The sequence below is a fragment of the Heliconius melpomene genome, chromosome 19, assembly GCF_056956725.1.
Source record: "Heliconius melpomene rosina isolate 202511_hmr_F chromosome 19, ASM5695672v1, whole genome shotgun sequence".
In the NCBI taxonomy this organism is placed as follows: Eukaryota; Metazoa; Arthropoda; class Insecta; order Lepidoptera; family Nymphalidae; genus Heliconius; species Heliconius melpomene.
The window spans coordinates 5,117,431-5,144,208 of record NC_140407.1 but is presented as its reverse complement, the minus strand read 5'-3'; the positions used below and the strand labels follow the sequence as shown (position 1 = coordinate 5,144,208).

At 32.9% G+C, this 26,778-nt stretch overlaps 1 protein-coding gene across 2 annotated transcripts; it reads left to right on the top strand.

The window, feature by feature from the left end:
* The first annotated feature begins 889 nt into the window (after positions 1-889).
* LOC146528451 (homeobox protein HMX3-like) lies at positions 890-26,778 on the top strand. Of its 2 annotated transcripts, none has more exons than XM_085203443.1 (4): positions 890-1,022; positions 9,166-9,468; positions 19,523-19,626; positions 25,430-26,778. In XM_085203443.1, exons 2-4 carry the CDS (start codon positions 9,194-9,196, stop codon positions 26,068-26,070), a joined length of 1,020 nt encoding a protein of 339 aa, XP_085059569.1. In that variant the 5' UTR covers positions 890-1,022; positions 9,166-9,193; the 3' UTR covers positions 26,071-26,778. The 2 variants fall into 2 exon arrangements, with proteins under 2 accessions (XP_085059569.1, XP_085059568.1); XM_085203442.1 differs by having other exon boundaries at positions 25,427-26,778.

The window sequence follows — 26,778 nt, the reverse complement described above, 5'->3', positions numbered from 1 at the left end:
CTTTTAATGTGGGATGTATAGAGAAAACATATTTTTGATATTTGTGTTTTACAATAATTAGATAAATAAGTATGTAAAGAATTCAGTCCCATAGAAGGGTGGGTTCACACGGTCCGGTCACTAGGTTTTCTTTGTCTACACTGGTATTTGCCTCAGATTTAACCAATATATTATGATCTCTAAAAATAAAAAATAAAAATGGTATCTATCTTCCAATTAGCAGTGTTAGATCTTAACTCTATGAGACGTGAGAAATATCAAAGTTCCTAATGCGATTTTCATTACTCCGCATTATTTTTGAGGCGTTACGTGTTGAGTGACGGAACACAACGCCGTGCTTTGTCTACCGTAGCGGGGAATTAAAAATAGTTTCAAATATAATTATCGGTAAGTCCTAAGTTTAAAATGGAAACTTTAATATAACAGTAACATCCTAACTGTAACACGTTTGCGTAGAACTATTCCAACCACAAAAACTCGAACAAATTCTAATACCAGTTAAACGCAAATCGACGTCCCTGAGTGCCAATAAGCTTAATAACTACAAAAACGGTACCTACTCAACTAAACTAATTCAAATACCCACATACATTAACTAACTATATAATCGAAATACGTATAGGTATACGTGCGTGCAATTTTACCTTCAGTAACCTTTAATTGTGTTAAAGATTTGGGTAACAGTCCTTACTTTTGACGATCGATTGCTCCCACAAATTCCATATGCTATGAAAAATCTCTTAACACTTCAGGTTTAGGGGTGAAATTTGTTTATAGGGGTTGTTTTGCGAGAGAGGGATGGAGAATAGGGACGGTTGATGCTATAGGGGGTGGCGTTAAAGCAGCGACGCCCCTAAACTAAGGGAAGATGCCAGTTATACCACTGAAGTGGCATAAAACGCATGTCGGTCAAAACATTGTACATACTGTTACGAATATATTATATAAATCTAATGTTGTGTGATTAGCTTTGTTTTTGTGCTGTTTATTGTTTGTGATACAGGATGGTTTTTGTTTGAAAGGTGAGTTCATTTAATTGGATTTTTTATTTTTTTTCTAAAAGTTTATTTTTTTATTTTTATCATGTTAATAGAGTGACCACCTAATGACAGTTTCCCCAGATATTCTTCTGTTCTGTTCTTTTTATTATGGCGTCCGAGCGTGCCAGTTGAACACAAAATCACTTCGCCAGATATTCTTAATAATCTTTGAGTGGTTGGAATTTTGTAAATGAGGCGTTAAAAACAAACGGCTATTTTACAGTTATATTAGATAATTGGCTTGTAAATTTTATATGTTGACTTAAGTTAGTTAAAATGTTCGGAATAATTGATAGAATCGTGTTTAGGTCCAGACGCAAGTTGATACGAAAAATAATTATTAGGTACTTTATTATTATTATAAAGTGTCACTCTGCACGCAATGTTCTGAAAATTTTGCTGAAAGCGGAGAACGGAATATCTTAACACTAGGCTTACACTTACTACCGGGAAAAAGCACGGAGCTGTTAAAAAAATTAAATAAAGCGTACTTAAGTTACCAATGCGGCAATATGAAGCTTTTTAAAGACAGTGTTTATTAAATAGCGGAGATTAACACTGTCAAATGAATAATGGATAGGTAAAGAATTATCAGATAGAACAATTTTAATATATTAAGTCAACATATAGACTAGCGACCCACGCGCGGCTTCGCCCGCTCTAACTTAATGTTGTATTATAGCCAAATTATATTAAATGTAAGTATATATATAAAGTATATATATAATATACTATATTTGTTGCATACTTTAAATTAAATTTATTTTAAAATTTATATGTAATGTTATTTAAAGAGAAGGAAAGATGTTAAACATTTGTAACATGTATATTTTATATCTGCAAATATATCTCTTTGCAGAATATAAAATGCATGTTATAGTAAATATAGTAGTAGTACAGAGATATCTCTCTGTACTTCATGATTTTAAAGAGAGTCGGTGGCCGGAGAGTTTGGTTTCGCCTAAGTGGTCGATTTTGGTTGATTTTTGTGTATGACACATGACATTGGTAATCGGTAATTATGACTGTACGTACAGTGGGTCACATCTAATGTATAGAGCCTTCTTCGGTAAGTGGACTATTAATTTCAAAATATTTTTTTATATTTGAACTAGTGCTTACTGAGATTAGCACGGTGAACTAAACACTTCCAATTTGTAATATTAGTTTAGATTTAAGTGTATCTTATTTTTTTCGGTATTTATAAAAAAGTGGTTATTCCACACTAAGAGTAAATATAACTAACATTTTTCGATTTTTTTCAACTCGAGCGACGCGGGCTTAGATTTTTTTAGCTTCACGGCGTATCCCGTAAATAACAGGATAGGCGGAGGAAACCTGAGAACTTGTGTTAAGACATTCCGTTCCGTAAAAGTAAAGTTTTTTTTCAATCTTTACAATGATATTTTACTTCTTTTTATTTAAATAAAAAAAGATGATACTAATATAAATTTCAAAAAGATAACAAATGCACAATCCATAAAAACTATTTTTAATAGGTATTTTCGCTCATATTTAAAATTATCGTACCCGCGGGCCAAAGTTAGTATGACACCGGACCACCCCTACAAAATACCCTTAGGCCTCGAGCTGTCATTCCTCCCTTATCATTTGAAACATACGTTATTCGTGTAATTAACTAATTTGAATACATTTATTAATTAATATCGTTTTGTTTTGATGAACCTTAAATTAATTTAATTTACGCTATTTTTCTTTGATATACTGTGGTTATTTCATAATATTGATATTTATTTGATTTTTATTATTCGTTTATAAAAAATAAGGTTTGTTTGTCGGTTTGTTATTTTCCAATGACTTAGTAAGAGATAGATCTTATTTTAGAGAAGTAATATGTCGTTTTGTAAATGTATCAAATATATTTTATTGATATAAAATAAATCAGCTTCAAGCTGCATCCCGCACACACCAGGGTAGGCAGAGGGAATTCTGGAGGCATGATTATTTAGTATAATATAATAAATAAAACAAAGACAAAAAATTGACTTATACATTAATATAGTTAAAAATAATAAATAATAGGAAAATAAAAATAACATTTGACTTTAAATATAAAAAAAAAATCGGGAATGAGAGCAGAGAAAGTGGAATGGCGAATATTTTAGCTGCACAAATTACTATCGAAAGGAAATGATTAAAGTAATCCTTTAAATCTTTTCATTGCCATAACATTGTTGACGTAATTACACGGGCTTTTAACATTGACCCGTTACATTGTAAAATAAAAGCTTTTAATGATGGAACAGCATTTAATTGTAACTACGCTGGTTGCGGGTTCGAATCCACTTGTGGGATTGATTATATTTAAATTATTTTTATTTTACAGCTGTGTTATAACAAAGTGCGGTGTTATATTCCGCCGATTAGCACGCCAAAATAGCCAATTGGGCGGAATATCTTCTCACTAGGTCTTAACACTAGGATCAATTCGTCTACTTTTCTTATATGCGGAAAAAGAGTGATGCTGCTTTAATATAACCTATTGCATTTTCTAATTGTAGTATTAGACAAAATCACTGATATATATATGCAGATATTTTAAGACACGATAATTCATGTAATATTTCTTATGTTTATGTATCTACAATTATGGAATCAGTTTAATAAATTATTTTATTATAATATATAAGATAATTTATTATATTTACGCACACAAGTCTTCATGCTTTATCCCGTAATACAGGGTAAGCAGAGTGCTAGTCAACCCGTTATCCACTTTCTGCCCGAATTAGAAGCAAGGTGTGTTGAGTGACGGAATTCAAGGCCACACTTCATTTTTCTCAGAGATTTTTTGAAATAAGCCATTTCCCTGAATGGGAATCGAACCCGCAACCTTTGCGTTTATAGTCGGACTGCCCCATTACGACTGGAAGGCCTCAAAAATAATAAATAAATTAACATTTTCTCTATATTATAATGAATTACATTACAGTGTAGAAGGCGGTAAAATTAGCATGCAAAGGGTTGCGGTGTTGTAAACTTTACGAGTTAGATACTATCGAAGTGGCCATCTGCCGTTAGAGCAATCTTGTTAACTCACTAGCTTTCAACTCTGACTTTGTTTTTTATTGTTTTTGTATGTAAATTCTTGTAAAATAAGAATTTTGTGTGCTACGACGAATTTTTGATGGTCGTGGGTTCGATTTCCTTTAGGTAAATTTATGCTTTATTCGTATTTGTTGTATTATTAGACAAGATTGTTAAATTATAAATAATTATTTTCTAGATAAATTATAAATAATTTTCTAATATGCGAAGCAAACCGAAAATGTTCACTTTATTTTTGTATTTTTTTACTTAGAGATCGTTAGCGTTACCTAGGTGGGAGGGCTCTGTAAAAATAACCATTTTCTCAATGTAACAAGATTTGTGTTTACAATAAATTATTGAATTTTCGATATATTACAATTTTCTTATGCTTATGAAAAAGAAAAATAGTATGGAAAAGTTAATGGTTAAAAAAACGTTAATGGTTTGGTTTGTTATGCAAATAGCTCATAAAATCTTTGACTTTTAAAGTATTTACGTTCAAATTACTTTTTCAAGCTTTATTTGTATGTAAATATTAAATCGTAGGTATGTAAATAAACCGAGAGCCCGTCGGTACAACGACACAGTAAGACTTTTGCAGGATCGATTCCCACTAATGGGAAGCAATTATTTTCATACTCACTGTGGGTTACTGCACATTTAGGATATATTTGATTATCTTCATGCTATTTCCCGCACGTAGCAGGACAGGCAGAGGGAACCTATACGTTCCCCACTTTCCGTCGAATTTTACAGGCTCTGCGTTTTGAGTGGCGCAAGGATCAGAGCAAGGAAATTACAATATTAAACATTTCGTGGCCTCGAGTGGGATTCGAACCCACAGCCTATCGTGTTTACAGTTTAGCGGCACGCTTGTGCTCCTGTGCCACGACTGGCCTCTGGAAATTAAAATATTTTTTATAAAACTCATTTGAATCCGCACCTCTTGGGCACCATCCTGTGTCAGATTTTCTGTACGATATAAAAATAACATTAATAAGAATCATTTCTCACTCCACAATACAATATATAAAATGTTTATCGTTTCAACAGTTTTAATTTCGCTTCATCATTATTTTTTATCTATAACAAAAACTTGACATGCGGCAAATGTTACAGAGCAATCAAAAAACTAATCTGTGCAATAATTTCAAAACTAAATACAAAATGTTATAACAATAGATACAAAAAAATAACCAATTAACTAAAAAATAGCTCTTCACCTATCAAATTACAAATAACTCTCCCACACAAAAAAATATTTTGACACTTAAAAAAGCCACAAAAATTAAAAATTATAAAAAAATCGATTAGAAAGGACGAAAAATGTAATCGAGCGTCAGAATCGATTTATACATAGAAAGTATCGATTACATTATCGCTCGAAAGCACACACACCTGGGGTGATGAGGATTTACCATATCTTATTTCGTCGGTTAAATCGTGATTTGTTTGTATAAACAATTAATTGTGATAAATGAATTGGTTAATTTATTTGTTGGTTTAATTATTTATAAATAAATCTTTATGTTAATTGCTATAATCGATGCTATGTTCGAAAAGGATACGGTCCCGCTACGTTTAAAAATTTAATGTTTCCTAAATATTATTCTTACAAAGAATTTATGACATAAAAAATATGACTTTTAATTTTAAGTTATTTGCAATCAATATAATAAGCTTCACAATTCACTAAGCGAACCTAGTGTTAAGACATTCCGTCCCCCATTTTCCGCCTAATTTTCGAGAGGGTCGCGTTTTCTCTAGCGCGGCTAGCGAAGAAATGAAAATAATTATACGAGATGTATAATCATTCCTTCGAGCGAGTATCGAATCCACAACCACCTTGTTATACGCTATCGCACTACGCCACGAACTCTACAATCACCATACAAACGTAACACATACTCCTACATACCACCACCATTTCACTATCAATAAATTTTTGCAACAGATAAATAAAACGTCCATTGAAAATTCAAACACGTGTTTAAAATACCAAAAGTGGCAATCAAACGGGCGATTCCCATTGAAAGGCCGATATTATAGCGTTGCCTATCAACTAGCCATCTGTAGGTATGAATTACAACTGTAGATACCTATTACATAAATACACTGCCTTTTACAGTTACATCGATTTGTTAAAACTGTGTGCTTATCGATGTTTTTTTAAATAAATAATGTCTCTAGAAGCCGTGGTGGCGTTGGCGTGATGATTGTGGGTCTGGTTCCCATTTGGAGTAAGGATTTTTCATTTCCCCCTCTAACTCTGAGTCTGTGTAACAAGACAAAGCGTGGCTCTGAGATTTTGAATGTTGGGCGAAATTGAGGCTATTCGCGGCGCAGGGCTACAAGTGTGCGACTGTAAACACGACAGTTTGTAGGTTCGATTCCCTATTGAGGAAATGAATATTATTTAATATTTACACTTTCACGTTGAGGAAGTTGAGAACATCAAGTAACGTTGAAGAGTTGAGGAAGTGCAAATATCAAATAATAGGTTGAGTTCCACTACTGAACACGCAATGCTTCCAGAATTCGGCGGAAAGTGGGAAACGATAGTGTCTTAACACTACGTCCCCTGGGGACGTAGTGTTATCCCTCTTCCTACCGTCCCTCATGTTGTTGCTCAAATGTTGTTGCATGTTGTCCCTCTTCCTACCATGCTACGTGTGAGATACAGCGTAAAGCTAAAAAACATGGAAAACATTCTGTGTCTAAATGGTAGGTTGCAGCATGAAGCCTATACTATATCACGCTAGTCGTTTAGACCAAAAAGGGGTGGGATTTTCTGTGAGTATTTAAAATAAAGAGATCAAGAACACAAGAAAATAAATGTTAAGTAAATGGCTTTTAAAACTCTTAATCTTAAGAGAAACATCTTTCTGAGTGAGTTCTTTTGCGGTAAGATCTTGGTAAAGAATTTACAGAATACACTTCTTTCCCAAAACTCTTTTAAGAATGTTATAAATATATATATATATATATATATATATATATATATATATTTATAACATTCTTAAAAGAGTCTAATAAGATATAGGTATATATATATATATATATATATATATATACCTATATCTTATTTATCTTATTTCGTTTCGTCTTCTTAAAAATACACCTGGAACAGTCTAGCAGTTTTACTGAATACGTTGGTTGTGGTTTCGATAAATAACTCTTTACAAATAAAGTGCACCATTAAGCCGCCGGTCTAATAAGCATTGTCATTTGAATTTCATTTTCATTGTTGGATAACCTATCCCTATGAGTGATACCACTCTCCCATAGGTCATATGATGCAGGAGGATAGGCATAATATAATGTACATAGCATATTTTGTTTTTTTTTAAATATAAAGATATCAAAATACGTCTGGCATTTAATGCACAGACAAAACAAAAATATCAGAGAAGGCAGAGAACTTAGTGTTATATACTCTGTGGCCCATTTTTCTGCGCGGAACTCTTGAAACTAAATACATACATATAAAATCTGTATTTCAAAGCACATACTAGAATCGTTGTTATTATCATAAATCATAGACATTTATTTTCTTTCTTATTATACAGCGATACGAGTTTCCCGTCGCCTAATATTCTCTCGAGTATCACATATTTTTGCATTTATTTTTAACAACTACTAAAGATACGAATGTTACTTTAAAATAGAAATGTTTTCTCTTTATTTGTTAAGATATTATCATTTTAGTTCCTTTGTGAACATTATTATTTTTCCTTAAAAGTATTCTATTAGCAATGAACTTGATAGTATTTTTATTGATCTTCAATAGCCGCCATTTTGGAAAGCTATGTTTGCTTTTAAATCTTATTTAGTTTCATATTTATATTTAAAGGTAGACGCTTCTTTGATTTGGTTAGACCACAAAATGCGCGATTGACGTATCAAGTACGTAAACGTAACAAAAATGAGAACTAGGAATGGAATGACAGAGTGAGCACGATCTCTCTGCCTACTGCTAAAAAGGGAGAAAGTTTTAAATGTAAAATAATATACAAAAATATGTTTAAACTGTACTATTTTCGTAGAAAAATAAAACGAAATCTTCATAGATATCAAAAATATGCCAAATTTGTAGTTGAGCTAATAAATTATCTACGTAGCGTAGTATAACCAAGCAACAAATTCCTAGAAAATGTCATGAAATAGGATTATAAAGAATCACCAAATTGTATATACCAACAACCAACTTTATTATCGGATTTGAAAAATAATAAGAATATAAAACAGAAATACAAATAAGCAAGATCAATATAAACGATAGGGTAGCCATCTCGAGACGTTTGTGTGATATATAATTCAAAATCTTAAGTGCGTTATTGTTCTTAGCCCTATTTGGGATGTCCCGCGGGCGTAGATTATATTAAGAGGGTCCTGGTCCCCGGTAGTGAATAAGTAAATGGATATTTAGTGGAAATCTTTGGGAGTTTTTAATGGATCCTGGAAGAATTCTGTGGGATCGGATTAGTGTCATATTGAGACACTGACGCCGTTGCAGTGTAGGTGGAAAATGTATCATTGATTGCTGTGGATGTGGGTTTGAGGCATATTTGGGGTGATATTCGTAGGCTTTTATCCGAACGGCTTTCATACAATTAATAAATAATCAAAATAAACAATAATTTAAATGTAAATAAAATATAAGAATTTATTAAAATAGATAATACTAAATGCTTAATAAATGTACTTATTTATTTACGTTCAAAATTTTATATGATTATGAATGAATATCACTGAAGTCTGTATGGAATGGAATTAAAGCTTTACTATTTTTGGTTGTGAGGCGAGGTAAACGCCTCTTATGTTTTGGGCAGAGGAACTTACTAAAAGGTCGTCTAGTTCCTTTAAATATAAAAAAATGTAGGCCAAATGTACAAACATATTACGAATGTTTCAAATCGACCATACAGTTTCAAAATAAATCGACGCAAAAAAATGACTTAATTGTATGTGCGTAGCACTAATATTTTTACAAAACTAATATACAAAACATTTATACTTATATCGAAATATATAAAAGAAATGGCTATCTAAATTCCCTTTTATTTGTTCCAAGGTTCTAGAACGATGTGCTGAAAATCAAAATGGATTCCCCTGTGTCATCGCAAGACAACGACATCGAGGTTAACGTTGTTTCTGGTGCTAGTAGCCCTGACATAACCTCTTCACCATCACGAGACCAAAAGAGTCCTTTCTACGATTTAAAGAAGGATAAAGAAGAAAAGGCTACAGGAAGTGCCCCTTACACCAGTTTTTCCATCAGCTCTATACTAAATCGGTCAGAACCTAGAAGAGAGAATGTGTTGGAGGCAGCTCTCGCAGCTAATCATTTTGGGGCAAACGATGCTATGCTATCCAGGTATGTAAATGTAATATTTAATTTCTTTATAACAAAATGCCTAATAATTGTAAATTGACTTTGATGTGTTATAGCCGCCATAATATTTTAGCTTAATGAACATCGAGATCTATATTTTTATTTTCGCTGTCTTCTCTGTTTTTCTTCTGCTGTTCTTTCTTTGTTGTTCTTCATATTATTCTTTTTTGTGGAAGTTTATATAGAAGCTAATTACCTACAATTATTTTGCTTGCTCTATTAACAGTTCATTTAATGATATTATATGTTCACTGGTGGATTTTAATAACAGATAGTTTATATCACCGAAATCGCTTCCTTTTTTTTATATTTTTTTGTGTTTGCAACACTCACCAAGTTGGTTTTTAACTTCATAATCATCTAATAGAGTCAAATTCCCAATTGTACGTATGTGTAATCTACTCAAGCACAAGTTATAAATAAACAATCAAAAAATATATGGAAATTAATAACTCCATTTTATTGTTTTAAACAGCAATAAAGATTTAAATGCGTACATGAATTTTTAATCATATCATTTTTAATCGGATTAGTGTCTTTCTACTTAACATTGTACAGTTCGTTCAATCATTATTTAAAATTTAATTCATTAAATGGTTTAATAATTGTATCGATTACTTTTTGAGGACACAGGGAAAGTCTGGCTGTAAACGGGATGGTTGTGGGTTCGATTACCACTTAAGGAAATGAATTATTTGGTAATACCGTTACTTGGTAATATCGTCCGTAAAGTGCGGCGTTATGTTACGCCATTCAACTTGTCATCGAATTCAGGTGGAAAATAGAACTACACTACTACACTCAAATACTGATGTTCGTACTTACAAAAAAATATGAAAATGACAATATTTTTATTGATAAAATACCTAATAATTATAATACTCTAATAATATTTTATTTTAATGTCACCGGTGTTGTGGTCCGATTTACAACATGCAATGAGGTGGTCAGATAAGCAAAAAGAAAGTCCTTACAGAGCCGCCCCTCAAAGTCGAATAATTGATTTTTATATAATATTATTATATAAAAAATATACACATATAAAAAAATACATTCTTAATAATATTGAATAATCAGAAGAAAATTGTATATTTTCTTATATAAAACAAGTGAAGTCCAAAGCTAGGAGCTAGTAATTAATACGATACCGATTAAATTCGAGCGCTATATAATTGCTTGGATGAATCTACCGAACTAATTGCCATGGGCCAAGCCAGCCGGCTTCAAAGCGTCTTGCGATCATCAAATGCGGGCCGCTTTACACTGGTTAATGCAAATTAGTTGGAAAATATTGTATAAATGTTTATTTTATTTTGATTTTTTTAATTTTCTCTGGACACAAGACAAGGCACTGCAGTGTAGAGTTCCGCCAGTCAATACATAACGTCTGGAATATTCGTTCATTAGGAATTCTTACACAAGTAAATTTTCCACCGTTCCAGATGGGTAAAGTGTCTTGAAAAGTGATTGAAAACTTATGTTGAAGAATGATTTTTCACTAAGCTTTTCACAATTATTTTATTGAACAAAATTCTAATAAAATATGATACACGCTTCACTCATTCGCTTTTAGTTTCACGATGCAGATTAGGCAGAGGGATCCAGGAAACCAGGATCAGGGACGGAGTGTCCTTTCAAGTAAGAGCACTCCGTTTCCCATTGAGACCTTTCCGTCCACCATTTTCCGCTGAATTTCCGTTTCGAGTGGCGGTACTCAACGCCGCACACTATCTAATCTACACTTCTATTACAAAAATATCAACAAATCATAAATTTTCCCCCGATTTAATATACATTTAATAGCAAGTAACCAGCAGTCCAGCACTGCACTTATACAAGCTGCTATCCCATTCAAACTGGGCGGATCGATTTGGTAGATTAAACCCATAGCGGCCACGACGGTCGGGCATCATGATCCGACGGTCTACCACCACTAGTTTACAACTAATTTAAACTCCCCCCAACAAGTATTGGTTGTTTAAGTTGAAATTTTATATGAAAATACGTTTGATCTTCTTTAAAGGCTGTTAGTTAATGAAGATTTTTTTTTGTAGTTTAACGCCGACGGATGAAACTGATACTTTGTGTATTGGTTTTAGTAAGTGGATTTTTAAATTTTATGAATTAATTGGTGTTATTGTATGGCGAAATCAAAATATTTTATAAAATCAAGATTGTGATTAGAGGTACTCCGTTCAATTCGCAATTAATACAATTTACTTATTTTTTATTGTCTCGTTAGACAATGTGTGGAGTCATGACTATGGAAATAATGTATGAATAGCTATATTTTCATTTCATTAAAACTTTATCAAACTCAAAAGTACAATTTAATTTTTTTGGTAGAATCCTTTAGCGTCTGTCTGTAGTATTTGTGAATTTAAAATAAACGGTGGCGAAACTGTTCTGCGGGATAAAGCTTAAAAAAATCTTCTAAGTAGGAATTGAACTTACATCAGTCGTTTACTAATAAGACAGATTACAACTACACTACGTCGAATTCAGCTAGCCTTTAATTAATATAAATACTTATTTTGTTATAATATTATTTCTCTAATAACCAAGCAAATGGCCCCATCAGAATAAGAAGCCATGTAACACAGATCCCTACAAAAATCTTTATCCGTTTAATCCGTATGAGGAAACATCATTACCCCATCTAATCAAGGGTTACAAGTAGTTTCCCCTTTATGGGGTAAGAACGGGCCTTTTTATCTGCAAGCTTTTATATAGTGGCCAACAAATTGGACGTTGTAAACATTCTGATGGAGGTTCGTGTTAACGTTTTGTGTTTTTTCCCCAGAAATCTTTGTTTTGTCTTAATTTTATTTAGAAATGTCGGTTTTATCATCGAGATAGACCTATTTATGGGAAGCTGCCATGTGTTCTATAGTTACTATAACCGCGACGATAGCGGATTCGATTCCCACTTGGTTCCACCAAATAATAATAACAAGGGCTAATAATAACAAGATAAAACGCGACTTTGAGTTCCTTTGGTCAACATTCTCGAAAATTGTGCTAAAAGTGATGAACGGAATGTCTTAGGGGATGAAACCTAGCATAGTTAGGCAGAAGAAACCTAGTGTAGGTTTCTTCTACCAATCCTGAAATATTTGAAATACAACTTAAAGCAAATGAAATTAGTTATTTTTGTAGAAAACAGGAAACAAAGTAATGCGCATTAGTTGTACAGTATCCTAATCCGTAATTGAAATTTCAATGTCTCTTTTTTATTTAATAGTCACGTTATTACACTCTTTATTTTCTATCTAATTAAAAATAATTAATTGATCTAAAATATATAATTATATAAGTAACAGTCAATATTAGTTAACCGATAAACGATTAATAATTAATCAAATGGTTTACTGTATTACATTAATACCAAAATTAGTCTTCTCTCAATGATGATGTTTCATAATTGTGTCACAAAATAAATTGAACAAATTAAAATACAACAAGTCGAAAAGAAAATTGTCTTCATTTTCCACCCTAAGTTTTAATTACGCCGACGGTGACGGCCGACATTTTGTTTACGATGTAAACCATCTGTCATTCTTCGCGCCATTATTGTTGACGTTTAAACTTTATTTCCTTTTTTTAATGCTTTACACTCTTGTCCTTTTAGACTCTTAATTAGGTAATTTTAGAAGAAAAATAAAATAATTAAATGAGGGGAATTATCCTTTTCTTTAAATCTTTTTTAAAGATCCTCGCCTTAATTAGAACCAGAGTCTTGACAAAGGCTATTTATTGAAAGGGATTCTTTTTGGCCTGTGGGGCAGGTTATATAAAATGGAAATATTTTGTTCAATCGAGTTTCTTAATTGAAAAGATAAACCTGAATTTATCTTTGGAAATTACAAGAAAGCTAAATAATAATACATTTTAACTTTAGAACATCTTGTATATGGTTACTGATCAAAGGGATTTGCAAAGAAAAATTCAAATATTATTTTATTTTATATGATTTACTAATCTCATAAGCTCAATTTCTTAACTTAACATATTTGTTTTGAGCAAATAAACAATTAATTATTTTCTAAATATTGTTATTGTATATATTAAACCATACATATATTTAACCAAATACAGTGATATATTCAATGGTAGAGCAAAAGTTTCTCTTTGGCAGTTGATCCTACCCCATATTTTAGGGAGTTTTTCTATGGCTCTATTTTCAAGTCTTAAGATATTTTATGGTTCTTTGTAGACTTGGTAGAATATTTAGGGTTACACAAACCTATGCTTATCTATAGCTATACCATTTAGTCAACATGTTTTTACTATAAAAGTGCTGTGACATTTAGTTTTTATTTATGTAACAATTTATTGTAAAAAGTCAAGTTCAGTGTAGAAGTACAAAATTATAGTATTTATTTTATAATAAATAAAAAATTTGTAACGACATTAGAATGAAATTTTACCAATCAGTAACGTCCATCAAAAAATTATAAATGTCTCAATCTCAAAATTCAGATATAAAAAGTAAAAATTATGAAATATTTGTATTTTTTATATATTAATAGTTTGTTATTAGATTATTGGAAAGTAAATAAGATGTGATTAATAAGACCTGTTATGGCTTGAAATTTCAAAGGAACCTAACATCTCTTACATCTCTCAAATCTCATACATTCACTTCTAACATTATTAACTAATATATTGTACAAAATAAATATATAAGCTATAATACTGTCCCTTCATACTCGTGAAATAATAAACATAAAGTATTTTAACTTAGCCAAAAAAAATCCCTTTTACGAATCATATATCTTCATTCAATGTTTTTCCCCTATAAATATAATGGAATCTTTTGATAAACCCCAACTTAAACACCTAATAACAGAAAATATGCTACACCCCTTGTCTTGGGGTGAGTTACTTGCCCCTCTTAAGTATAAATAACTTAACGACTTCTGCGTGTTCGGAGTTGTGAGAGGTAGCGTCTAAATATGTAGAGCAAAATATATTATTTGATAGCATTCTATATATATCTGTTCTAAAATAGTATTTTTGCGGGTGAAGCCGCAGTAAAAACTAATCTTGTTGTTTGTAATTATTATGGAGGTTTTGCGTGTTGAGTGGTAGAACTCAACGCCATGCTTTACCTCGACACCAGAGCGAAGAAATGGAATTATAAACGTAAATAAATATTTCACTTCCTCGACTGGGGATGGAACCCTCAACCTCCCGTTACAATCACACCCTTGTGCTCCTGCGCCACCACGGCCTCGTAGTGCATATGTCTTATGCACTACGAGGCCGTGGTGGCATTTTATACGATGTTAGTGATTACAAATCGGATTTAGACATTCCTAATTACTAAAAATAATTATACTCGTATAATTACAAACAAACGAATATTGTGAAACAAAATCAACCAACGTTATAACTTGAAAACAACAAAAACAAATCTTCCATAATATAAAATAATACGAGTATATAAAAACTACCCGCAAAATAACTTGGCTTAGATAAATGGCTGGATAACATTTTCTATTAGCTTTCATGTAAAATTGAGCTTCTCTTGTAATCTTGGACCGAATTGCACTCGCTATATACTCGTAGCGGGGGAGGCCATTACTTTCTTATCCCTTAAGAGAATTTCAAACTCTACCTCCGAGTCTTTATTTTAAATACCTACAGATTTGCTGGTTTTTTTTCCTACTTTCTTTCATTTTAGTAACTTGATATAGGATTAGTAGATTTTGGATTTAAATACCGTTTTAGGTGAAATTGCTTTGACTAAAACTGCTTATTGTAGAGTGTAATTATTGGTTCTTATCTCTAAATGAAATGTCATAACGATAAAATGTGTTTAGTTGTGGATTTTGAATGATAAATTTTCATGAAATGTGATATCATCTAGATATTTTCAAATGTAATGACCACTATTTGTGTAGAGCATAAAAGAGCATTTGAATGTTCATTTGTTTCCGTCACCATACACTGTTTTGATCTTCAAATAATGTTTTTGATATACAAAAAATATAAACAGTATAAATCTATATAGATAAATAAAATATATATAAGACTCTTCCTTTATTGAGCGACGGATAGACAAGGCAGCGACGGAACTACTGGACTTGGTTAGTTGAAATCTGGCATGTAGATATTCGTAGATCATAGAGAACGAGAAGATTTCTAAAAATTTCCACAGGTTATACATTTTACTTCTAAAGTACTATGCAAGCAAAGTCGCGAGCCATGGCTATTCTATAACTAGAAATAGAGATTCATATACAAATTAATTATCATTTCATTTTCTACACATTCAAAGTTTACTAAACAAAAAAACCTAATATACCACATACTTGTTTCGTATTAAACTGACTTTATGCAATACATTCTTTCATTACTGTAAGAAAAGTGCTTGTATATTACTACACTCAGCCTTTAAAGCCTTTAAACTAGAGTTCTAAGTGTTCTCATTGTATGAATAACACGAATAAAAGGCAAAAAAGAAAAACGTTTACCAAAAGGTCTGCACAGAGAGATTTTAATATATGTCGCACAAAAGGAATGACTCCATGCATATATTTCAGGCATTTGTGAGTCTAAATCTATTGTGGGAGTACAACTAAACACTAATCATAGTGATATCTGGTCTAGTAATATAAAAGGTAGAGTTTTTTTTAGTGTTTGAGCCTAAAATAGAATACGTTTAAATAGTGTTAAAGGAAGTTTTTGTGTAATAGAGAGAGTAGAGAGTTCTGTCAAAGGAATATCTTAGGTGACGTACATAAAAAGAAAGACAAAATGGTTTAACTTTTACAGTTGTAATTTTGATGCACAAGTAATGAAATTCCTCAATTTTTTCTAGAAAAATGTATAAATGCTATATACTAAAAAAAATAGTTTTCAGTCATCATCAAAATGTTGTATTTATTTGAATATATATTTTGAAATTAAAATTTTCCCATTTCAGAAGTCCTAAAGGTTTTTTTGTAACTAACTATATAAATTAGAAATATAATGACGTGAACAACGCCAGATACATTAACTTAGAATTAAACCATTCACATTTACATTATCTGCTGCACAAAAAAAACTTAAGATTAAAGGCGAGATCACTGTTATTTCTGTTTTAATATAAAAGCAATTTTTCATTAGTAGCGAGAACGTTAGCTATATTGCCATGACAGTTCCACTAAAAAGCTGGAGACACCCGCTGAATGGTCGTTACGCGGCACATTGTCGTCAGTAACCTAGGAAATAAGTGAAAAGATATCTCTGAGAAGCTTTTAAACGCGTCCGAGAATACCTCCCCATCTGCAGCCAACAAAAGGCTCCCGTGTCGCTTGCACGGACAACAGATACAACTAAACACTTTATGCTATAAAAGAAAGTACAAACGCCATTATTAGTAACAAGCGTAGAGTGTCGGGCGGACGCGCCGCGGCAAAAAGAGTGCGCGGGTGACGGGCATCGATTTTAATACCCCTCGGAGAGGGGCGGGGTCACGAGCCAGCCAATCAGAGCGCGGTGAGCCGACCAATCACGCGGCTTCTTGCTTTTCCGCTTTTAAACCAAGCAGTACTTTATCGAGTAATGGAATTTCAGTTGGTAACTTCTCTGCGAGGATTAAATGTGGCTCCAATGCAAATTGGTTATAATTCTTTTTTGTGCGCCATTGGCTCTTGAGCTTTTGATTTCATTTTGTTGGATTAGGATTTACTTATTATATTATATATTATTATACAAAAATAAGCAATATAATATAACGAAACAATAAATAAAAATAATTTATATTCTATAGTAAATAAAATTAACTATAGCTTAGAAAAGCGTTTATCGAAACTAATTATTCTCTAAGCTCCATTAGCACTTTGAACTGATGGTATAGAATCTAAATCATAGTCGATAAATAAGTAGAAAGCTCGCTATCGTCATTGTTGCGAATATCGATAATCGTAGCGCTCGGAGCGAGGATGCTTTGGGAATAGTGATGGGAACATATCGATATCTATTCTGTTATTAATTATGAAACGATTGATAGCATCACTATGCATCTATAATGAGGACATCACTAGCAATTCTGATTTTTTTATAACAGATCGGTTCGCAAACAGTATTGGATCCTCAATAGAATATGTATTTTTCTTATTTTTTGGTTATAAATCGACCCTACACTTACATGGCAAATAGATTAGTTTATAAACCATATTTATATAAAAAACAAGCAATCTATATAAGAAAACACAAAACTAAAGAGATATAAGCATTTTTTATAACTTGAAACGACGCTACAAATGCTACAATTGTTAATGCTACGTCGTAGACGTTTTGTACTACGCTCGTAGAGCCCCGTAGATGCCTTGTAGAGTCCTCCCGCATTTTATTTTTGATGTTATGTATGTATAGAAAATGTTATGGTTAGGTTTTTTTATTTTTTCCTGTTGGTCTCGTTATTATTATTACTATATTCATATTAATTCAGGCCGTCTTAAACGCGACGGTTGTTATTGGTAATTGATATTCATTTACCTGAGATGAAAATAAATTTAGTACAATCATTCCGCCGAGTGACGCTCGAGCCCACTACCAGACAAAGTGCGGCGTTGAGTTCCGCCACTCAAAACATAATGTCCCGAAAATTTTAAAGGCTTAGAATGGAGTGTCCTAACACTAGATTTCTTCTGACTACCATGCTATGTGAAAGGGAAGGTGAAGCTGCTTTTTGATTATTGTATTTCAATTAATAAATACTTTGTATAGTAGCACGTTACCGTAGCGTAGTTGTAAAGAATGTTACTCTTGAGGTTGCGGTTCAATTTCCATTTTGGAAAATGTTTATGCTTTATATTTGCTTACAGAGTTAATCACTAGATATTCTTCGGTTACCGCACGTAGCACTATAAATATGTGAAATTGAAGGAAGCAAATATTTTTTTTAAAAGCTAAAGATGAATGTTAAATTATCAGTAGATTAATTAAAGGAATAAATAATAAAGAATCAAAATTTTTAACATGCCTCATGGAAAACGTCTCAGCGTTTTGACCACTACGTTCTTTCTCTCACGTGAGAGGTGTGGGTTCAAATCCCGCCACATTCAAAATTTTTATACGTCTCCTTAATAGGTAATAAGGAATAAATAATATGTTTTGAATATAAGTAATATTTTCACAAACGAACTACATACATTGTACTCGTCTAATATAAAAATACATACTATCATGACTAAGCTGGTACTTATCTATCCATTTACTGAGGAATACTTATATTCATTATAAATCATAAGACAGCAGAGATTGCTTTGCTTTGTCAGTAGGTTCCCTCTGCCTATCCTACGGCGGGATACAGCGTGAAACGGCGTGAATCCACGCGGGCGTAGCTTGTAGCTTAACTCAAGAAAACGAACTCGCGACAAAATTTTAATATTTGCCTTAAATAAAATATATTAACATATTAACTAAAGCGAAACCTTTGTTTTATCGATACAACTTTAAATATTGGCACTACACTACATCCCTGGAGTACTCCAATCCTCTTTGTCCTCGATATTTATATATCTACAATGCAAGCGAGTGGGCTTGTTTATGTCAATGGCTTCCAAACAACGTTTCATGTAGTGATTTATCACTTTACACTTATTTATAGTTACTTAGTTTACCTGTCGTTTGCTAGTTGATTTGGATTTATATACCTAATACTAATCTAAATGTATTTTGTTTTGTCATTTCTAGTTGTTTTGAAGAATAAAGATAAAAAATGATTCTATATAATTAAATCGTGGCCGTCGTTGTTTAGTGGGATACTTACACCACAATCACCACAGTTATGGGTTCGATTCCTATTCAGAAGAATGAATTATTTTTATTTCTTCTGTGGTAACAAGACAAAGCGCGGCAAATATAATTAAATTCTTTAGTAGTAGTAGTACTTTAGTAGCAGTCGTTATTAAATAAATATACATACGTTAGCATACGTCCCAATTCTTAAATTTGGAAAAATCCTTATAAATTTGAAAAACACTTTAAAAAAATAGATGAAAAAAATCATTCATTATGTATTTTGTTTTTGTCACAGATTGGGCTTAATTTCTCAGTGGAGCGCACTAGCTGGACGGTACGGAGGGCTCGTACCTGCACCCTGGTACTGGCAGAGGCCTCACGAAAGAACTCCGCCTAGAGGTAAATATCGTATTATCATTGTTTTATTTATCTTTGTTCATTTTAAAGACAAAATACAGCATGGGGTGCCGTAATTCAACGCTGTAAATTTGTCTTTGTCAAATTCAAGTCAACATCAGCATATCAATGTGCAAGGCTGTAATTAACAAGAATTATTGATTTGGACCGATATAATACTGGCAATAATATACTGGAATATCTATAATAATTAATAGTAGCTCGGCAATTTGTGCCAAGACAGCCAATCTAACTGATGCAATTCAGCCTATAGGTACTTACTGTTATATTGCTAGGATTTAATTCAAAGATAAACAGTCTTTTAAAAATAAATTTCTTGTGTTTAGGGTTGTAAGAAATAGCTGTTAGTGATAAGGCCGCCATTGCACATCTATGTCTTTAAATTAACTGTATTTTTTATTTATTTTATCTATCTGTGCAAAAAAGAATAAAAATAAACAAAAAATAACTGTTGCATTCAATATAAAAGAAGTATCCCGTTTATATAATAAACTAGCGGTCCGCTCGACGTTTAATACGACGAATATTGCAAATTCCCGTCTTAGCGAGCACCTACGTCCTATAAGTAACTCCTATGCAAAATTTGAGATTCCTAGCACATGTAGTTTCTGAGATTTCGTGATGAGTGAGTGACCTTTCGATTTTATATATATAGATACTAGCGGCCCGCTCGCGGTTTCACCCGCGTGAACTATGTTATTATTAATTTCTGTCTCCATGACTACGTCCTAGTGACGTCTATACAAAATTTGACACTCCTAGCATTTGTAGTAACGAAGTTTCATACAAACTTTCAACCCTAAAAACAACCCCTTGGAAGTCGAATATTGCAAATTCCCGTCTTAGCGAGCACCTACGTCCTATAAATAACTCCTATGCAAAATTTCAGATTCCTAGCACTTGTAGTTTCTGAGATTTCGTGATGAGTGAGTGACCTTTCGATTTTATATATATAGATGAAAACTTGTGCGGATATGTGTTTGTTGATAATTTATATATGTGCAAATTTTGTATAACTTGGCACCATTATAATTAGAAGCCGTGTGTAGGTTCACTAGTTAAAGAATGCAGTGGAATAATGTCTTACTGTAAACACGATGGTTGTAGGTTCATTCCCACTCGGGAAAATTGTTCTTATTATCCCACTGTAGCAAGACCAATAGCGGTGGCAATATAGAAAAAAACATATTGATCTATCGGGATTGAACCCGCACCTCTTGAAAACCGTCCACTTGCCTACACCCTACGTACGCCGCTACGTTCAAATTTTCATATATTTCCTAGTAAAGTATTATTCTTTCCTTACCGTAGGATAACACTGTAAATGTGTTAAATAGTTATTAAAATATTAGCAAATATACAACCGACATATATTTTCAATTTTATCATCATTGTTGAATGAAGAAAGATGTTTCTTTCATTTCTATTTTCATTTTTTTCTATTTTCTGATCATGCCTTACTTAAGCATACAATAAAAATGAAATACATATTTAAATATTTAACAGTAAAAATATAATATGGTTGGACATAAAACAAGTTGACATCGATCTCGCCGTTGAACACTGCTACGGCCTCGCGTAATCGATTGTACGCCGTGATTTGCTCTAATTACTTGTTAATGCATGGGGTAGTATGAGCTGTCTGTGTGTCTGTTATTTTCGCGAAATAACCTAAAAATATGTGAAGGAAAGTAATACTTTCATTATATAGATTCATTCACATTTTAAATGAAACCCCTTTAACGGATTTGGTTTATATTTCATTATTATACATTTTTGGAAAAAGTTAGTTCACACAATATCAAAAAAAAAATCGCTTCTGTATCCTGCACAATAATGGAAAAGAAATGCAAATATAAATTGAAATAAATATTTTATCTCCTCGAGACGGACATCTTGACATCCCACTTCTTTATGCAGACGGACAGACAGACAGATGGGCGGACAGACAGACGGACAACAGACATCTTATAAGGGTTCCTTTTTTCTTTAAAAAGTACGGAACCCTAAAAAACACAAAATGTCAATTCTAAGTGATGAATAAGTCTCTCGTGATATTCATACACATACATGACACAGTCTTCCGCTAAAAACAATTCCATGTATCCAATTATATAAACGTTTTTAGCATCAATTCGTCAAAATCAATTTGACGACCTCATTAGTATCATATATATCTCATAACGTAGGCACATTGTACTTAGCTAATATTTTTAAGAGGGAACATATAGGAGGGTTATATTACATATACTCGTAACATTCTTTCTTTAGCTTCATCCTATGTTCCATATGTGACAGTGTCGGCAAAGGAAACCTAGTGTTAAGACGTTCCATCCCTCTTTTAGCGTTCAATTTTTAAATTTTGCATGTTGAAGGACGAAACTCAACGGGTTCTGTTTTCTTATCAAAGTATTCTTACTCTAAAAAAAACTCTAGACATCATCTTTGCTGGTGCATCCTAGTATCAGATTGAACCATGTAATTGCATTCAACGTAGAGCTATTCAAATTGTTGGGGACCCAATTGTCTGTAAAAGTACACTTTGGCTTTACATAGAGACGTCTTCTCGCTATGAGTCTGTGGAACCGTTTGACCTGGTATCTGGCATCGAATTTTCTAACTGCACAGTATGTCACAAGCTTAAGTACCATTCAGATTGTGGGACCATTTGAACAAGTTGGACTCAACTGTTCTGTTCTGTAGGAACTTACTTCCGCGTGACACACAATCGTGGAATGGCCTACCTGCGGCAATATCGATACGACATGGGTACCTTCAAAAAGGACATCTATGTCCACCTTCAAGGCCGGTAACGCACCTGCTGCTCCTCTGATCAGTTATCATCAAATGACCCGTACGCTTGTTTGACTTGTCTTTTTCCATAAAAAATGTTACACTGTCTTTATAGAAATTATATTTAATATAATATACATATAAATAAATTAAACTTAAATTTAGCAAAAGCTACTTCAACTAAAAGAAATATTTAAATTATATCAAGACACATAGTTATTGTTAAAATGTCACTACAAAAATATTTTGTTATAGAAAAAATATAAAATAAATATATTTTTAAAGCAGCTGATAGAGGTGTTATGTTTCACCATCGATTTTGTATAAGCCTTGAGGCCCGTCGAGATTTTATAAAGGGGAACTTATGGATACGTTAACACCTGATTTAGCTATAACATGATTTTACTTTTTATAGATTTAGTTATTTTTTTAATTTCTTTGACTGTAAACCTGATGGTTGTGAGTTCGGTTCCCAATTGGGGGAATGGTTATTTTCATTTCCTCGTTCTGGTAGGCAAAGCGCGGTTTTAATACTATGTTACCTTTGTCTATATAGTTATGTAGGAAAAAGCTTGTAGGTGCTTATCTGAAATTTCAACTCCACGTGTTTTTCTAGTCTTAGTCCCCTTTATGGAAACCGAACCTGCAATCCTTGTTTGAACATTCTTGTGAAACTGTTCCACGATGGCATTGTTTTTAATGTTGTACTAATATTATGTCTTTGAAGTGTAGTCGAGTCGTATAAAACACTCTTCCCTTTCCCCACCCCATCCCTTACCCTCAGTAGTTGGTAATTCAAAAGTAGTGTCAGTTTAGACACTATACTACGCTACAAAGACATATACATAAATATTTATCTATTTACATTTAGAAGATTTCAACAACCTACCAAAAGTCTAAATCAACACCATCCAAAGCTAACAAAAACAAACCCAAGCGCGCAAAGATCCACAAAACTATTGAGCGAAAATCGAAGTTTTAAACATTAATTCCGCATTGTGCAACTGACAACACACAACATTTTGTATGTTAACGGGACTATATTTATATAGCAACCAACAAGCAATCGTCATCTCGTCTGCACTCAACCCCGTTCATTTCGCTTTAATTTTCCAAAACCCATCTCCGGGGAAAACAAAAGGCGGCGCCATTTCACGCGGTCCAAACCGACCGAACAATGGTTTTCTACCATTCTACTATACGTTCATAGGTATAGCAACACTGGCCTGTCAAACATACGTCCGTCTCGCTCGCGCGAAGGGGACTCCCCGATCCGAAAGCGTGGTAATGTCGCATGCGGTTCTTTTAATTTTCGAATGCGGTTTGTTCGGATTGCTGTGAGTGCATTTGCTCTTTTACTTTTTATGGTGATCGATGTCAGGAATGAACGCTCCAAATAAATACGTGCTTCTTTTTTCTTCTTTCTATTAAACGATACTCAATATATCTAGGTTGTGCGTCTGCTTTTATTTGATATACAGAGAGTATTTGTGTTGATAGAAAATTGAAAAGTAACATTTCAATTGAAAATCAGCTATAAAATGTTGTATAGACTCGTCTCATCTGAGATGTTTGATCATTTGTTGTCAATATACAATGAAGTCATTATTGATCGGACAAAGTCGAATGTTAATTAGATATATCAAGTTTAACATACTTAGCAATAAACTAGTACATTTATAAAGTGTTTAAATAAAGAACTTTATCTAATAATTAATAACATCGTTCTATATACAAAAACATATTCATAAGCGACAAATATAAGACAACGGCCCATTTATTAATTTCTAAACACAATTCCATATTCATAAACTGCTTAACTAGTAAGCGTTTGTGTAAACAGCAAGCGAACGGTAACAAAGGATTACCTGATATGGCTTCTAAAATCAATGAGAATCACTGCTCAAAACTACCATTTATTAAGACCTCCTTTATTATTAGTTATTTACACTAACTAAGTCCAAGTTTGACTGGTTGGTGGTCTCAAAAAATGGGGTTAGCTAATTTGAACGTTATGTTTTCATCGTTAAAGATCAATTTGGCAGTCGATGAAGGGAATGTTCCCGTTTCGGTTGTAGTGATTCATTCAACGGCGTTGATGACATTTGAATTCACGCCTCCGTCCGTCGGTTAGATATTTCTATTTGCCTACACGACTAGTTGGGTATCAAATAAATGTTATTTAAATATTGAATTGTATTGTAATAGCTTTTGTAATACTAAAATATTAATAGAATTGAAAAGAAAACGAGTCCTATTTTTTCGTAGAAGTTGCTTAAATACTAAGAACATCTACCATGTTACAGAATATGGCGGTTTGTGCTCTGTTATTCCTAGTGGGGTACCGCTAGGAATAAAAAGATTGTAGATCGGGTTAGGAATCCGTAACCACCATAGAACGTACTTAAATCCATGACTTTCATTGTTATTCTTTTTAATTATACAGTATGTAACGTTCACATATTTACTTGTTTATTTACTTTTTACAATAATTCAAATTTATTTTATAACATAACTTGTGTGGTTTGCATATAAAAATATTGAACAATACTATATATTTTATATAAAGTTTATAATAATACACCCATTTACATTTCTTCGTAATGTTTGTTTTTAATTAGTCTACTACGGCTTCCGTGTTCATTAAACTCCTAACAAGAAACACCGCCAAATTGCCCAATCACGGGCGTAATGGCGTAAAATCCTTCGATTAGATTAATAATGTAATTGGATCGAAATCGTATTTGAAATAACAAGTCGATTTGTAGCGAAACCTTTTAAAGGTACGATAAACTATTTATGGCTGTTTAATAGGTAACAGAGAAAACGATTGTATAAAAAATATTCTTAAGTGATCCTTTTTTCAATACGATTCTAATTAAACATCTAGAGAGAATCTTTTTAAAAAAATATTATTATTTTGTTTAATAATTATTAGAAAGAAATATTAGTAATAGTGTGCAGAGCTAAAAATAATCTTTTGTTACAGAAGACTCAACGACTAACGAGGATGGATCAGCAGCGGGTTCACCAAGACCACGCAGTCCACCTCGCGCTCCTTCTCCTCCGTCGCCGTCACGCTCGTCTCCACGCTCGCCGCGTCTGCACCCTGCTCTCTATCCTCAACAACCTGATGCACAAGATTCCGACCCAGATGTTGACGAAAGTGATGACTTTGATAAAGACGAAAAAAGAGATCCCACCTCCAGCTTGGGCAAGAGAAAGAAAAAGACTCGAACAGTTTTCTCTCGTTCCCAAGTTTTCCAGCTGGAATCAACTTTCGATATGAAGAGATATCTCAGCAGCTCTGAACGAGCTGGCCTTGCCGCCAGTCTCCACCTCACAGAGACTCAGGTCAAAATATGGTTTCAAAATAGACGGAATAAATGGAAGAGGCAGCTAGCGGCGGAATTAGAGGCCGCTAACATGGCACATGCAGCTCAAAGATTGGTGAGAGTGCCAATTTTGTACCATGAATCAAGACCGACTTCGATGCCTCACACACCATTGCCGATACATCCACAGTTTTCGAACGAAACTGGGATGTACTTCCCGCAGCAAGCTCCACAGCAGTTGCAGCCTCTGCCTCCATCCCCTGTGACCTCCAGAGCACCTCTATCTAGTCTAGTGTAGTGTCCGCTTGAGGTCGCGCGACAAAACGACGCGGCTGAAGGACATGGAAAGACAAATTAAACAAAAACATTTTTTAACGGCGCGGACTAGTCATACCAGTGAGTGTCATAGCTATCAAATGCCAAATTAATATTTGTATTTTGTAATTGATATTTTAGTTGTGAGTAGATATAATAGAATAAATGTAACGTACAAAATCGTTGTCATTCCACATTGTATATTATTGTAAATAGAAAATGTTTTAATATCTTCTTGTATTTATTCTGTGCTAAGCTAGCTAATATTGTAAATAGATTTAGTGGAATCTGTGGGCGGAGTGCTTCTTGCAATGTGCTATTGTTTCATTATTATTGAGCAAATCTTGTGAATTTCAAATATAGTTTGCGATTACTATTATAACTTAATTTAATAAGTAAATTTAAAGTAAATTAAAACCTTTTCAATATGGACGAACAAAGAAATTTTTGGAAGGTTGAAAAATTGGTAGAAATATTTGTCAACGCTAGCAACCCAGACGATAGTCGGGTAATCTTGATTTTGTATAAAGTGTTGCCACATTGTCAATGTCAATGTCACTCTATAAATGCTAGCCTAATGCTTGATTCTAAATATTAATGTTACGATAGTAGTTAACTATCTTTAAATTACATTGAACTACATATTATAATGACGCTGAGATAAGGGGATGAATAAAGAAATCATGCAATA